General features: G+C 38.2%; 1 protein-coding gene across 1 annotated transcript in view; it reads right to left on the bottom strand.

Moving 5' to 3' along the window:
- Positions 1 to 15508, bottom strand: part of LOC306746614 (uncharacterized protein) — a gene marked incomplete at both ends in the record, with an annotated part of 92456 nt that overhangs the window by 65875 nt on the left and 11073 nt on the right. Inside the window, 5 exons of the mRNA XM_079229547.1 lie at positions 4616 to 4660; positions 8190 to 8234; positions 13524 to 13568; positions 14093 to 14212; positions 14848 to 14928. Of these exons, the coding sequence (XP_079085673.1) occupies positions 4616 to 4660; positions 8190 to 8234; positions 13524 to 13568; positions 14093 to 14212; positions 14848 to 14928 (336 nt within the window). The remainder of the gene's footprint in view (positions 1 to 4615; positions 4661 to 8189; positions 8235 to 13523; positions 13569 to 14092; positions 14213 to 14847; positions 14929 to 15508) is intronic.

The following is a 15508-nucleotide window of genomic DNA, read 5'->3' as shown; positions in this document are numbered from 1 at the left end:
TTACTGAAGTTAAAGTTTAATTACATGTCAAGATGGGAGCATCAAAATACACAGAGCAGTACTTAATTCTGTGAAACTAAAGTGAAACTAAATCAAATCAGTCAACCACTACTTGACGACAGATACAATTATATGTAGCAGTATCATTGTATCATATATTAATAATATACATATATATATATATGACCACATGATCCACCTTTATAATATGAAATAAGGCTCTCACAGCTTTACAGGCCTAAAGGAACCATGCAACAGCCAAAAGCTCTGTTCAATATCTACATTACAGACCGGAACATCTACAGTCCAGGATTCTGCAAATAATGTCTTTTGGGCTTTCTCAAGTCTCTTAGAACTGATAACTGTAAGTGATTAACTGGTTAAGAATGGGCATCCTTATTTAGTCACTGGACGTACTGGTTTTAACCCATTCATTAATCCTATCCTGCCCCATCACTGATGAGACATTGGGCTCGGTTACCTCGTATATTATATTCCGTGGCCTGCCTTCAAATTAATCTAAATCAAATACAAGGGTTAGGTCAAAAAAAGAAATAGAACAGCTGTGAAACAGACTAATACTGCTAATAATGATACAATGTAATGTCTGGGGAGACTTGGTTTCCTCTGAATTTCTAGTATGACTTTTTGGTGTGCAATTGTGATCAAAATCTGTGCTGGGATTGTGGAAATGACAAAATCTGGTTAATCTCCTGACGTGAAAGGCGCTAGAATCAATATTTATAAATTAACAACGGAGCCCAGGACTAATTATAATTAATAATAATAATTCAAACTTTTACAGCGCAAAAGTGTACAAAGACGTTTTACATTGGGGACAAGAGCCAGAGACAAACGGAACAAAACAAACTTTGTGGTTCCCCTCAGCTCTACAGAGCATGTAAAGTCTATTATCTCTGGTTGGTTTTATGGTCCACAATTGAACTAATCTGGTTCACTCTCCCCGTTCTTATCAGCGTCATTTTCAGCAAAAAAAAAGGCAGTAAAAACCTACTGCCTGCTTCTGTACCTGCCCTGCACTAAATGTCAGACAGATGAAGTAAGCAACTTAGCTTTGGAACAAATTGGAGCATCTGACTATTTAAAAGGTGCTACATACAAGATTAAGAAAATGTATATTGCCTCCCAATGGCTCTTGTTGGCAATAGCTGAGCCGACAACTTGCAGACAACGGTGCTGGCGGTGCTGACGGTGCTATCGGTGCAAACAACGGCAAAAGTGCTGGACGAGCTAAGAGTTTAACTGAGGGGGAACTACTACGTTTGACTCGGGACGGCCTCATGAGCGTAGTGCAGAGTTGTGGTCATGAGCCAGCCAGTGGGAGCACGCTCACATGCAGGGGCGTGCACTAAAAGCATCCACGGCCGGCCTGGTTTTGTCAACAAGGAACGGAGAAGCTCAGATTACAACACATACACATTCTCTGCTCAGGTAGACGTTACTCCACTGTATCTGTATCTTGACATAGCAAATTGTGTTTGCTGCTATATCAGGTTAAGAGTTTGTTCTGTTTTGTTGCAGACCAAAAGCAGAGATAAAAGAAGAGTGACTAATGGACTTGAATTCATGAGGTGGCCAGACACAAGACTTCAAATGAATGCTAATGCTGCTCTGTAACTGCTGAATGTGTAAGCAAGCCATTACATGAAGCCGTACCCCTGCCCTTTTCTCAAAACTGGTGGCGTGCCAACCGCCATTTACAGAAGGTAATACACTGACTATGGATGAGTACCTCATGCAACCCCACTTCAAAACACCTAAACTGTCCCTTTAAAAGAACCACCTTACTCAGCATCAGATGAAAAGAGGTGTCAATGTCATCTCTGTGCTTCCAGACAAAAGCAGGTCCAAGCCATGTTGAAGCGAACTAAACTCAAAGACAAATCCCTCGTGACTCTCGAATGTATTGGCAACTAGCTCGCTATCTGACAAGATGCAGCTTTTTTTCAAACACTTTTTGTTCACTTTTTATTTAACTAGAGTGGCTGTCGTTGCGCTCGGCTCAACGTAGATGTATGTATAGATGTATATTATTATCCATTAAGGGTGCTTAATTCTGGACAAACAAGCCTGCGGGAGGCAATGCTAGAAAAATGTAATCCCACTTTTTAAAATCACTTTTCTTTGTTTCAAACTGTTCACGGATGAGGCACAGTAAAATAAATCAAAAAAGGAAACGCATGTCCATTGAGCCATGTAAGCATGACCAAAGAAAGCCCAACCGCCCATTTGGGCTGCACAGAGATGAACAACAAGTCACCTCTCCTGCTGAAAACTGGAACTTTGCCTTTCTGTATTTCTGAACACAAACTGATGTAAGGGCCTGAGCGGAAGGGTAGTGGCTGACATCTACATTCAAGCGAGAAGGCTCCACCCACTCCTCGTCAGGAGAGCATTGAGATCAGGTGTGTGAAGAGACACACCTGATCCTGATCTCCTCATCAAGGAGGTGAACAAAAGCCAAGGAGGGGCTAACGGAGAAGGGAGACATGCGACAAGAGGATTCGTCGCTTCATGAAGGAGCTTAAGCTGGTAAATCGGCTAGCCTGGCTGATATAGTTTAGTTGGTGTAGAGAATTGATAGAGCTCTGGACTGAGTTACGTTTTCAGTTTTGTGTTTGTTTAATTAATAACCTTTTAAAACCTGCAGTACTGGCTCTGCCTGTGATTGCTGCGCTGCCCTACCTTCTGTGTCCTCCATACCGTTCTGTTACACTGAATACTGACATAAGAACAAGAATCTCATTGCTGGTGACAAAGTTTCCAACTGGTCCAGACACCTGCCTCCCCAAACAGAGCTGCAACCAATGTCCTGATATGCAAGTTGTTAGCAAACATCAACTGTTGACATCGCGACTAAGTTTTGAGCAGTTGTTTTTCTTGGACACGGGTCATCAACACAGTCTCTTCATAGTGCACAAGCTTCCAGCTGTTTTTACAATGTATGTGCTGCTGTTGTACAGTCAACTGAAGCCCAGGATGAATCAGTAAGCAAAGAAAGAAAGGCTGCTCACAAGCTCTGTCGCCCTTTTCCTCTGATTGCTGTGGCACCATGTAGCAATCAATGAAATAAACGCCAGTTGAATCATGTACACTTACATTACAGTTTCCGTGACAGTTTGTTGAATATTATAACAAAAAATCTGTCTGTTTTTGATGTAGATGGAGTTCACTTTTATGTAGGTGTTCTTGCTCTACTTCAAATTTGTATGTAAATAAACCTGATCGTGTCATTCATATGCAAATATACACATGATGTCAACAGGCTTTTTAAGCAGCCAATAGCTACTCAGCTTGGAACAAAGAGAGCTATGTTGGTTGTAGGAGGACAAACTAATGCTTGAGTTTATAATCGATGATTTTATTTTTCTTTCAATCAGAATTTCAATTACTGCAATACAGGGAAATAGTGATAGGTGGAAAGCCAGAAGTACATAATCTATCCTTCCAAGTTGACCAACATCCTCCTTCTCTTTAATGAGGTGCAGTAACTTTAAGCTGCCTTTCCTTTCCATCACCAGCTGCTTAACCTTTAACACAACATAAGGATTATTTCTGTTGCAGAATACAAACATATATATAATCAGTATTTCTAATTCTGCACTTGTGTTTTATCCATTACTAAATCCAGCTAGTGTTTGTGTGTGACTGAACAGCAGCAGCTCATGTGCTATTTTACTTTATAACTTAATAAACAGATTATTCTGTAAACCTACACTCTCCTGTAAATTTACTTTGAGCAAATCTTTAACAGCTTTCGTCCTACCTATTTTTTTTTTTAATACAAAGTACTTCTACTACCAGTACACTGTATCTCAATACTCTTTCAGCTCTACATACTCGTGTTTATCCCCGGCCTTTCAGAGCAACTATTAGGGCTGAGCGCACATCCGCAGCCTGCAGGGAGGCTGGTTTCTGTAGCAGCTGTTTGTCTACTCAAGGGGGTGATGGTGATGAAAGGAAAGTCCCTTTATTGAGCCACTTTAAACTGACCATCTGCACAGCTATCATCTACTGAAAGAGTGACATTCTGGGCAAACAAAAGCTGTTCAACATAAAACATACTTTGATTTAACTAATACTTTAGAAGGGCCGCACTGATTTGCTCATGGTAAAAATAACTTCCCGAAAACCGCAGAAGAATAGTAAATCACTTATAGTGCATTTGCATTTAGTGAAAGAAAAAAATTCATAATTTACTAGCACTTTTTGTTGTGGTTCATATTACTGTACATACATTAGTTATCACTACAGCCAGATTTAAGAGCAAGCAATAAAGTTTAACCTAAAATGACATAGAAGGGACTATGGTCATTTGAAAGATTAGTTTAGTCCATTAGTATGCCAAGCCTATGGTACCATACATATCTATTAATTTCACTACAGAAGAACACTGCAGGCTCGAACACACTTAGATCCACTTCAGATATGACAGGCACCTGAAAACAGCCACACAGAAACCTACGCTTTACTCCTACCCTCGGGGCATCACACAGAAAATGAAAAACCTATAAGAATTGATTCCCTAACGAAACTAGATCTGGCTGATGTGCTATGTATGGAATATATGTCTGCTGGAGATAGAAGTACTTACCTTCTCCCCATCGATTCCCTTTTTCCCATCTGATCCAAGTTCCCCCTGCAATGACAAGATTGGAAGTTAAAAGGCAAGGAAAGAACCCTTGGAAAGTTTATACTTTAATCTTTTTTTTCCCCCACTTTTGCACCCAGAAGGTCTTAATAATTGGGTACAGTTAATACCACTTTAATACCACATTTCTTATTGGAATGAACCAGAACCTCTGTAAAACCTCTCAAGCAAGATTAATGAGGGACATGGTCACATTCCAAAAAGCTTGGTTTTTATTTGTAACTTTATTCATTGGATTTTAAACGTAACCAGCATTTATAAAATAATTGCATTTGTAAGTTAATAGAACAAAGACATCACTACAACAAAACAGAGTAGTCACAATGGGGAAAAGTTGAAACTAAAAAGTGAATAAATATGTTCATACATATATCGATATATATCTATATATATATGTATTGATATATATATATATATATATATATATATATATATATACATATATATGTATCGATATATATAGATATATATAGATATAGATATATCTCTATATAAAAAGGGTATGGTCCAATCTATGGGCTGCTTATTTTTGAAATTATGATAAATCAGAATTTAGAACCATTTATTTGCCAGGTTTGTTACACATATGAGGAATTTGTCTAGGCAGGTTCAACAATCAACACAGTGCAATAGAAACATATTCAATTTACAATATAATATCAAATAGAAATCAAAATGCACAGACAAACAGATAACAGTACTGTAAACAAGTGTACTGTAAGTGTGTGTTAAAGTGTAATGTTAAAGTGACGTGTATTTAAATTTGAAGTATGAAGGGATGTGCAGTTAGGGTTCAGATCCTTGTAAATTTTGGAAAATCTTGCATTGAAGAGTTTGCATTTAAAGGTACTGTGTCGAGCGCAAAATCTTAATTTTAGTTTTTCATATATTATCAGATATCACTAAGATAAGATAATGAATACATTCATTCAGACATATTTTTACTAAATGTGAGCATATCTCTTGAATCTCACTGAAAGCACTAAGGAGTTTTAGTAGTTCCATGGAAATGGTTTATTTACATCAACATGCAAATGTTGGCACCAAGGGGCTCCACAATCTAATCACAGCACTGTACAGATGGACTGTTTAGTGTAAGTATGCTATTTCTATCATGGAGTTTTATTGAGTTATTGTGGTTACAAGAATGTGTCTACAGTCACACGCAAATACCTCCATGTCGCCAGGGCGGCATTGTGTTCCACATACACAGCCATGTGCCACAGCAGGACATAGAAAATACATCCTTTCTAAAAGCATCTATTTATGAAAGTAAAACTGTGCTAAATAGGTGAGAGTCAAACTTTTTGTCCACTCCTCATTGCAATGAAGTTAAATCCCCATCTCTCAAACTCACTTGAAGCTCCTTTGAACTGACCTTAGAATTGAACCACACACACATTTTGGGAACCAGAAACCAAATTCCCAGCAATATTGTTTGTATCACTGCATCATTTCAGCTCCAGCAAAGTCTATAGCATACGTAGGTAATATTATACTGTATGTTGTGTGGGAATAAGCTGGTAGAGGCTTATTTCCACAAATATAACATTTTAGAGGCTCATTTCCACAAATATCTTTCTGATCACTGATTCTCCTTAAGCTACCCAGCCCCTGCTTTCCACACACTCTGCCAGAAATATGTGAGACGTCTTGGAACTTGTTGGCTCTGTTATGAGAGTGTAACCTATACAGTTTCATGACCTCAGCTGGCCCGTAATGCTCAAGCAAACTGCCATATTATATTGTCCAAGGACAACCATATCATTACTTTTATATCGACAGCTGCATGAAATTGTTATTCTCACATTGTGGCAAACAAAAGAGTCTGAAAATGTGTGTGATTTTGTCGAGAGCGCCATTTAAGACAAAAGAGAGATACGAAAGAGCCAGAAAAAAATGAATTGATGAGTTAAATTACTATGAAACGTGGCATTATGTATTAGCATTATTATCAATACTACTGGAAGTGTGCTTAGTGTAGACTTTTCTTGTGCACTGTCGTGTAGTGAAGCAGCTTTAGCTGGCTCCTAAACATCAAGAGAGAGATGTCATGCCACTATGTGCTATTCTATATTACATGTATCAAGCTTCCTCTGCAAAGGCCCCCCACGGTGACCTTAACATCTTCTATGGATATCAATCCAGGATTAAGCCATCTTTCACAAACAGGAATGATCTTATTTTCTGCCGATGCGTAACCTGCAAAAACAATCTGCAGCACAGTCGATCACTTCAATACAATGAAATATCTAGCAGATATGAACATTTTCTTGCTGTGCATTTTCTTAATTTTTCTGAGAATAGAATCACAATCCCATACCCTCTCTTTCAAAATCATTGGATTACTACAGGACATTCTTGCTTTAAGACATGGGAACTATAGCCATGTCCTGGCATTACACTAAATGGGGCTTCCTAGAGAAGCCCCCTTCACCGAAAGAGATAAACACAGGCATCATGATGCCACATTTAATGTCCGACAATCTTACTGATGGCAGTAGCTTAGAACGCGATGAGCAAACAACCAAATAGTGAAGCATAGTGAGCATGTGAAATCCGGCTATTTTCCTAGCTCTTTGGGATTGTAACAGCAACATCAAATTACAAAACGAGCACTTAGCCAGTCTTAAAGCTTCCATTAAAAAAATGCACTTTTCTCCCAATTTAAATGTCTGAGTCCACAGCAAGCCATTTGTTTTTGAAGATCTTCCCCAAGAGGGCATAACTGATACACTGATGTTCATCCACAGATCTCAGCCCAGTCTCCCAACCTCTCCGACTACAACGACATGGACACAGTCCCTTACTGGCTTCACACCCAGGTCTACTGCCAACTGTGGGCAATGGGGCCCTCGGCCAAGCCAGAAACTCTGACGCTGCTTGGGACTGAAGTTGCGTCTCTGTAGCGGCACCATTCACCCTTCGCCAACCAAGCACCCACTTGCTGATTTAATTTGATTTTGAGATTGCTGTGTTTTCTGTGTTACTGTGGCGGGGTCAACACAAAGCCAAGCCAGTGATTCAATCCAATGATGTTCGAAAATCATCTCAAAGACTGGCAGTGACAGATTCCATAAATCATCAAACAATATGTGCCACCTGCTATTCATTGCATCAAAAAACATGCAGTAAAAACAAAAGTCTAGTTGAAATGAAAGCAAAATGCATTAAGGGAAGGAGAATGCGTAAAAAAAAAAAAATGAAGCTCTCACAGGATAGGAGGCCCATTTCCACCAATAACAGAAAGGAATTATGAAACAGAAAGGAATTATGAAACAAAAAGTCATAATAATGAGATTATGAGATAGAAAGTTGAAATTATGACTAATTATTACTTTTTATCTCATAATTATTACTTTTTATCTCAGAATGTTTTTATTTTTCTTGCGGAAATGGGCTTCCATACCACTGAGTTCATGTCAATCACAACTTGAATCACAACGTCAAGGGAATAGCAACAGCAGGGAACTGTGATACTACGGTTTTTAAGTGGTTTCATCAGTGAGGAGCCTACCGTTTGTCCCGCGTTCCCTGAAGGCCCGGCGTCCCCCGTGTCCCCCTGTGACGGTACCAACACACAGAACAGTTAGTGAAAGGTCTCTCGTTCACACATTAGCGAATAGCTTTATGGCGGCTTGTCATTTCAGCAGCGATCTTGCTCCTACAGCTGTTCCACAAGTTACTGCTGACATAGCGGCTCAGCAGCTGCAGATCAGGATACTATTTCCCAACAACTGGAAAGCACAAATCTGAACCTTGTTAGGGTTCATTGTATTTTCTTAATAAATTAATTAAAAAAAAAGGAGACCGGATAGGGCAAGTAAAGAAAAGAAAAGAAAAAATGCCAAGAGGGTATAACAGTGTACAGGGTGACAGAAAAGGAGAGAAAAGGTAAGAGATTGTCCACAGTATTATTAAGAGAGAGAGAGAGAGAGAGAGAGAGAGGGAGATGGAGATGGAGGTAGATAGTTATTCAACAAATTAAGCTCACACAGAACTTGCTGCAAGCTAAAACTCTAATTAAATGTGATGTCCATCCACGATCACATCTTCATTACTAAAACTCAATAGGCTTGTTTAGGAAGAACAGGGAAATGTGACAAATTATAATAACCAAGATACCATCTCTAAACTATGGGTTATGAACCTATAAAACACACTCAGTCTACCTTTTATAAATACTTAGCACAATCTGTGAAAATACTGCTCTTTGACTTCAGCACGTGGCAAGTTGTTATACTTTCGCTGGACTCAGCAACTATGTGATTATTCCATTTATGAGACAAAAGAAAGTCATGCTGATTCATTAATAACAGATAAGCTTCCAAGAAAAAGCATATGGGAATGTATTTGTTTCACAGTGCTCATAATTCTTCTTTAATTTAAATGGTCTATTCAATCACTGACACAAAACCGTGTATGAGAAAAAAGCTAATAACATTTTCACACTGATGAATATGATAGGAAAAATGGAAGGTTTTGACAGCTAATCAAAATTCACTGTCAGCTGAATAATAAAGTGTCTTGAATAAAATTATTTGAATAATTCACTTTGGAGGCACAATGGGTATAAATTGAATTAGAGAGTACTAATTGAAAACACAAGCCATAAGGGCAGGAGAGTTGTAAATGGTCAAAAATAAATTAAAGGCAAAGTAAAGAGGAAGTTTTAATTTCACCATAATACCTGTGTTGTTGCTTTTTCTTTTGCATGTTCATGCAGGAGCTGTAAAGCTAGTAATACCAGGGTTTATGTGCAAGGCCATAGAAAATGGATTTCCTTTCAAGTAAGCTGCATTCTTATGACCCAATCCTTATCTGTTTAATTTCCTGAGGGATTTTGGATTAATCATAGCAGTTTAATCCCCTTGCAGTGCATTAGAATCCTCCATCAAACTCTTGACTGTAATGCAGGATAGTACTTTCTGTTGGAGTAACACCGCCAAAGTAATCCCCGTACACTTTCCTAAGAAAACCTCTGTGAAGGTCACTATGATTGGCCTGCACTTCTCATTATGGGTGTTTTAAATGCTCTAAATTTCCCAAATGTCTTTGATTAATCCTTACAAGTAAGGATAAATTGTTCATAAGTATACTCTGACTACTTTTTAATCGTATCCAGAGTGAGATTCTCATAATTGAAAGTCTCATGAGCTTACCTTAATAACAGTATTTTCTCTGACTTTGTTACCCCTGTCCAATGTATTAGAATGTATCTAAAATAGTGCAGCACCGTTTTATAGTCACTGTAACTCCCTCGGGAATGTAGGGATCAATATACATGAAATAAGCTTAAACAGACGTCCACTGGTACCACAATATACCAGACATATTATTGTGCAACAAGGTCAAAAGCAATTACTACATGTGGTTGTGTCAAAGCAAGATGTTTCTGATATGCACAAATGGCTCAGAATTAACTATGTGTCTTCTGTTTTTCTCCTCGTGGCAGTGCCACATGAACATGTTCTAACCACACAAGACATGAGACACTTTTTCACTGGATGATTAGTGACATGTTGTTGTCTGTTCCTTCACTAAAATGTTAGCTAATGTCATTGAATATCACACTGCATCTGGTTTGACATCATATCATAATGCTCTGCCTGCGTTATTAAATCAATGACATATCAACAGATTACAGTACCATGTTTAACCAAGATGATTGATTTCTAGGTATATAATGATGACATAAAGTGTCACCATAGCTAAAGCCACTGAGTCTATCAAACAGCAACTTTGGTTTGTGGGAACTCATTCACATTCTAAATCAGGTAAATTATCTCAAAGCACCACTGTCAGTGCACTAATTGCCGGCGGGCACGCTGTTGCTGTGCCTGTAAAGGTATTGATTTTACTCATCATTTAAACACGTCTCCCCGTCTGAGATTTATTCAATGTGAGGTATTTTTCCACACTGATTTCAGCTCTCATGCTGCAACAACAATTCATGATATGCCAGTAGAAGGAGATGAACAAGGGGATTAGGAGAAAAATATTGTTTCACATTAAGAAAAGGAGGAACCTCTGAAGACCTGAGGTGGGAGGAACTCGTGGGGAGGAGTAGGTCAGATATTACTTACATACACACTTTTTCTTAACGATAAATTAAGTGTAAAAATAATTGTTATTGTATGCTTATATTTATATAAGACAATGATTTACACAATTCAAGAAACCTGAACAACTTTAGATTCAGAAAATTACTCTTTGATGCAACAACCTGATATTAGGTGTATAAATAAGTGTATGTTTGTGTAACTTGTTCAAGCCAAATGCAGTAAATACAAAAATACCTGAACAATAAACCTGAGTCAAATTGATCACTGTAAGTGGTTTATTATTTTAACCAAATTGTTTTTCCTTTTTTCCATTTATCATGCAGATAACATCTAATTGACATTTGAATATGTATCACAAAGTAAAAAGAGCTCTAGTATTAATGGTTACACAGGTGGCGTCAACCACAGGTTTCCCGTACACGTTCGTTTTCTGTCTCCTTTTCCCATGTTAATGTCATGTTTTAAGAGACCCAGACATATATCATAAATAATAATCCATATATAATAAATAATACGGCTTCAGAATTAAACATGAGTTCAGCTAAGTTTCAGTTCACCATTGAGGTACCAGCCTTCTGACAAACAAATCACAAATACCTGAGCATACTATAATACAAAGTGGAACAATGGGTCAAATTTCTATTCATAAAAATTATAGGAAGATAATAGGAAGACTTTTCTGAGTAAAAACTATGATTAGGTGTTATCAACTGACTGTGCCGGTTAGTCTCCAATGTCTAGTTCCTGATCAAGTTTTTCCTTAACTTCATTGATTTAGTGTTCAAAGCTGTAATAGGATTTGTTGAGAATTCTGTTGTTCAGTACGCAAACAAATGGTGCCAAGTATTGATTTGTTGAGGATCTGAAATTAGATTTCAGGTGTTAACAGTGTGAGCCACTGACTCATAGCGCAAGATATGGCCAGCCTGAAATAATAGGGGAAAAATGGAATGGCCTCCGGAAAACCATGTTAAAGTCATTGCTGAGCACTGGAACACATCATATGTGCACTCAGGCTCTTTGGGTGGGCTCTTAGACTTTGGTTCAAAACTAACTCAGGGTATGTTTATCACTATATGAGAAAGAGCATGTCACGGTGCCCTTTTGTGAAATGTAAAATTGCCCGATACATTCTTGCCCGCTGAATATAGTCATTTCACTTAGCAGCGAGTAATTAATCCTCAGGACCGCCAACACACTCAAAGGGCACATATACACACACATTACAGCTTGAGTGTTGATCCCTGCCGGGTCAATTAAGAGTCATTAGAGGCCAATTATAACACATTTACAATTCTGATTTGTACAATCTGTTGCTATACACACAATTTGGGTCAATATAATTATATATTCCTGACAAGAAAATGGAAGAAAATGGGCTTGCACAAAGCACATTTAAAATATAAAGATTTATGACTGTTTTTTAAGGCGTGTCACCTTCTGAAACAAAATGACGATGATGATGATGATGATGATGCTCATTATTCCCAATTTATTACTGACATTGCCTGGACACATAGCAGCTATGTGCCAAACGTGAATCTACTCATTTTAGATTCAATTTACACAATTTTAGACAGAACAGAGACCTACAATTTCCAGAATAGTATCTAACGGTGTTTGTAGGCTAAACAGCGTTAAACACAATGACAGTAAGAACGATTCACTGTGTAGACAGCACAAAGGAAATACCCCAATTCCAAATGTCCGTGCTGAGCTCTACATGTACAATGATTTTACACTAATAAATATATTTTGATTTTGTGCCTTCCAGGATTGAGTGGCTTTCCAGAAACAAGTCGTCCTGCATATCTTAATCCCACAGCTGCATCATGTTAAATCAGACGCTGACCCAGAAGCCATCCGGTCTTATCAGGCATACAGTACCACCACCTGTTTATCCCGATGAATCCCATTCATAGCGAAATGCATTCATCCTTGGTTCTTTTTTAACCTTGCACAGACAGCTAAAAGGGGGATGTCACACTCCAAACGTTGTGATTTCTCTTGGGAAAAATACCGTTATTTGGTGGGTCATTTATGTTTTTTCTTGCTCTCCAACCAACACAACACCTACAATTTTCAGTGAATGGGCATTTACCATTTATGTTTCCACCTGTCTATTGAGCTGTCATGTAGATAGTATTTTTCTAGTGATTGGACACATGTATGATTTCCTATTTCACACATTTTGTGAGATTTGTGAGAAAATTCATCTTGTGATGGTAATTGTAAGGTAGCTCAATGAAAGACCTTGATGGCTAAACATGACTATTTGTCAGACACTAGAACATATACATTTGCTTGCTAAGAGAGAGAGAGAGAGAGAGAGAGAGAGAGAGAGAGAGAGAGAGAGAGAGAGAGAGAGAGAGAGAGAGAGAAAATTCATTTCTGACAAAGTATAAATTTGTCCTACAGGGACTTGCTCTCATTCTTCACATTTAGCCCCTGCAACTGTCCTGGAAAATTAATGGAACTGGCCACAGAGAAAACTCCCAGTAGCAGTTGAGATTATCATTTGAGAACAAAAGTATGGGAATATTTACAGCATGGGACAAAGCACAGTGGCCCAGTGATAGCACTATAATTCAGTGAATGTTCCTGAATGATGTATGACTAACAGTGAATCGTGGATGTTGAACGTGATATTGCCCACCTTCTGGAATCTAGACAGGAGTGAACATATTGCAGCTATAACATTTACTTAACCCCTGCATGTTCCCAATTAATTAAATACCAAGAACAAATAAGTGCATTTATCAATATCATAAAAATGTTGTCCATACCTTGTCTCCTTTCTCTCCTTCTACACCTGGAAGACCAGCATCTCCCTGTGCACACAGTATACACTAGGAGGGTTATAAGATGGTAATCAAAGATAAAATGTGGCTATAGCAAGTAGTAGTAAGAGTTTTGACATGCAAATATTAGTATTAAACATTGCTAAATATAGTATTTAGCAATGTAGAGTCAAAGTGTCTTTTTTTCAAATCTTTTTTATTTGAACCTATTGTAATATGCAACATTCATTTCTGTATAGTTGCAAAAATAGCATTCTAATCTTGTACCCATGAAGTTTGATTTGGCTGTTTGTCCATGAAAGGTTGATTCTGTCTGGAACTTACAAAAAGCTACATTTTTAAATGATAAAAAAAAGCATATTTACCATCTTTGAACAGTTTGGGAGAAATATACCTGTGTTTGCTTCTACCTCACGACTATACTGTCTACTTTTAACTGGCAGTTTAGTGCCTTCACAGGTTGAGTAAACGCAGCGTAAATCAGTGCTGGTTCAGTTACAATAGACATTACACTTACTCAATTAGAGACCCTTGTTGGGTGGAATTGATTGTACCTTCTCAGCTGGACAGTGACATCTATCAATTGACTTTGACGCCGGCTGAGCCAGCATCTGGGGGAGCTGGGCTGCAACCAGGGGAGGGGAAGTCCCATTAGAGGTCTTCTCGGCTTCACACTGGATCGATACAGAAATTTCACCATTTAGCCACCTTCCTTTGTCATGTTTTGCTACAAAGACTCCAGAATTCACTATAATGCAGCACACTTAACACGAGGAAACCTGAGTTTTAGCAGATATATATATCATGCTGCCATAACAAATATAAAATGCATACTGTGCAGGGGAACTTGGATAGTAATAAGCGGACAAGCAATCCCTCTCAAGGTCGCGACAATTCCCTCGGAGTAATTTTACACTGACATGACACCATGCTTATGGAGACATGTAATGGTAAGGGGTCAAAGGTCATCTCTCACAGAATCACTGGGACATTAGCTGGAATTGATTCTAAGGTGACGAAAGATCTCTGTTATTGAGTTTCTATCTTGGGACGTGTGTCCTCATAGACAAGACCAAAAACTCTGTTACTACAGAGCACCAAGATGTTGGGTGAATGTACTTGAATATGTGACTTTCTGATGTATGGTTTTCTGTCTCCGATTTTTGGAGGCAAACATATATTGCGTCTTCTCATTTAATGTTTTCATTGTGAAATGCATTGTATATGATACATGTTGTCTCAAACTATAAATACTTGATACTTTGATTTATAATCAAGAGTACTGAGGTGAAGAATCATAGCGTTTTACCTTTGGCCCCAGTAGCTCACAGCAATTTTCCATTTCGGCCATATAAGGGTCACAGTAGATCAGGATTTGTTTCAGTTCAATCTGTGGGAAAGAGCTCTCATTAGGGACCATTACAGCGTCATACATTACTTTCATCATCACCCCATGCTCCTGTTTTACTGACAACAGTCTGCTCTTTACTGTTTAAGACAGTACAAGATAAGTTGTTCAATTGTCAGCTATTTTAGCTTGAAGTTGTCCTAACATTCAACTTCTGCATGAATTGCAGCTGCTTCAGGGCAGAACTCTCCCATTTTTTCAGATGTACTGACTTACAGCTTTACTAATCACATGGAGTAAGAGGTCAGCTGTTAATGCTACTTAAGCCAAGTTGTACTCTGAGGCATTGAGTGACAAAGGCTGACCGAATGTTTTTTTAGCACAATGCTAGCATTTGGGGCATCTCTGAGAATGAGCATACCTAACACATAAAACACAATAGAGGATTTATAGGGATTAAAGACATAAGCCCCTGAGGCATGTTTTAAATACATTTTAAAAGCACTAGTGTATTTTAAAAAATGTCTGTGGAGACAGTACACTATTGATGGAGATGAGTTACAAGAAGACAGAAAGGCAGAGAGAGAGTGAAATGTTTTTCACAAAATGTGGGTGGGACATA

The sequence above is a fragment of the Taurulus bubalis genome (assembly GCF_910589615.1).
Source record: "Taurulus bubalis genome assembly, chromosome: 14".
Classification (NCBI taxonomy): Eukaryota; Metazoa; Chordata; class Actinopteri; order Perciformes; family Cottidae; genus Taurulus; species Taurulus bubalis.
This window is presented reverse-complemented; position numbering and strand designations above follow the sequence as displayed.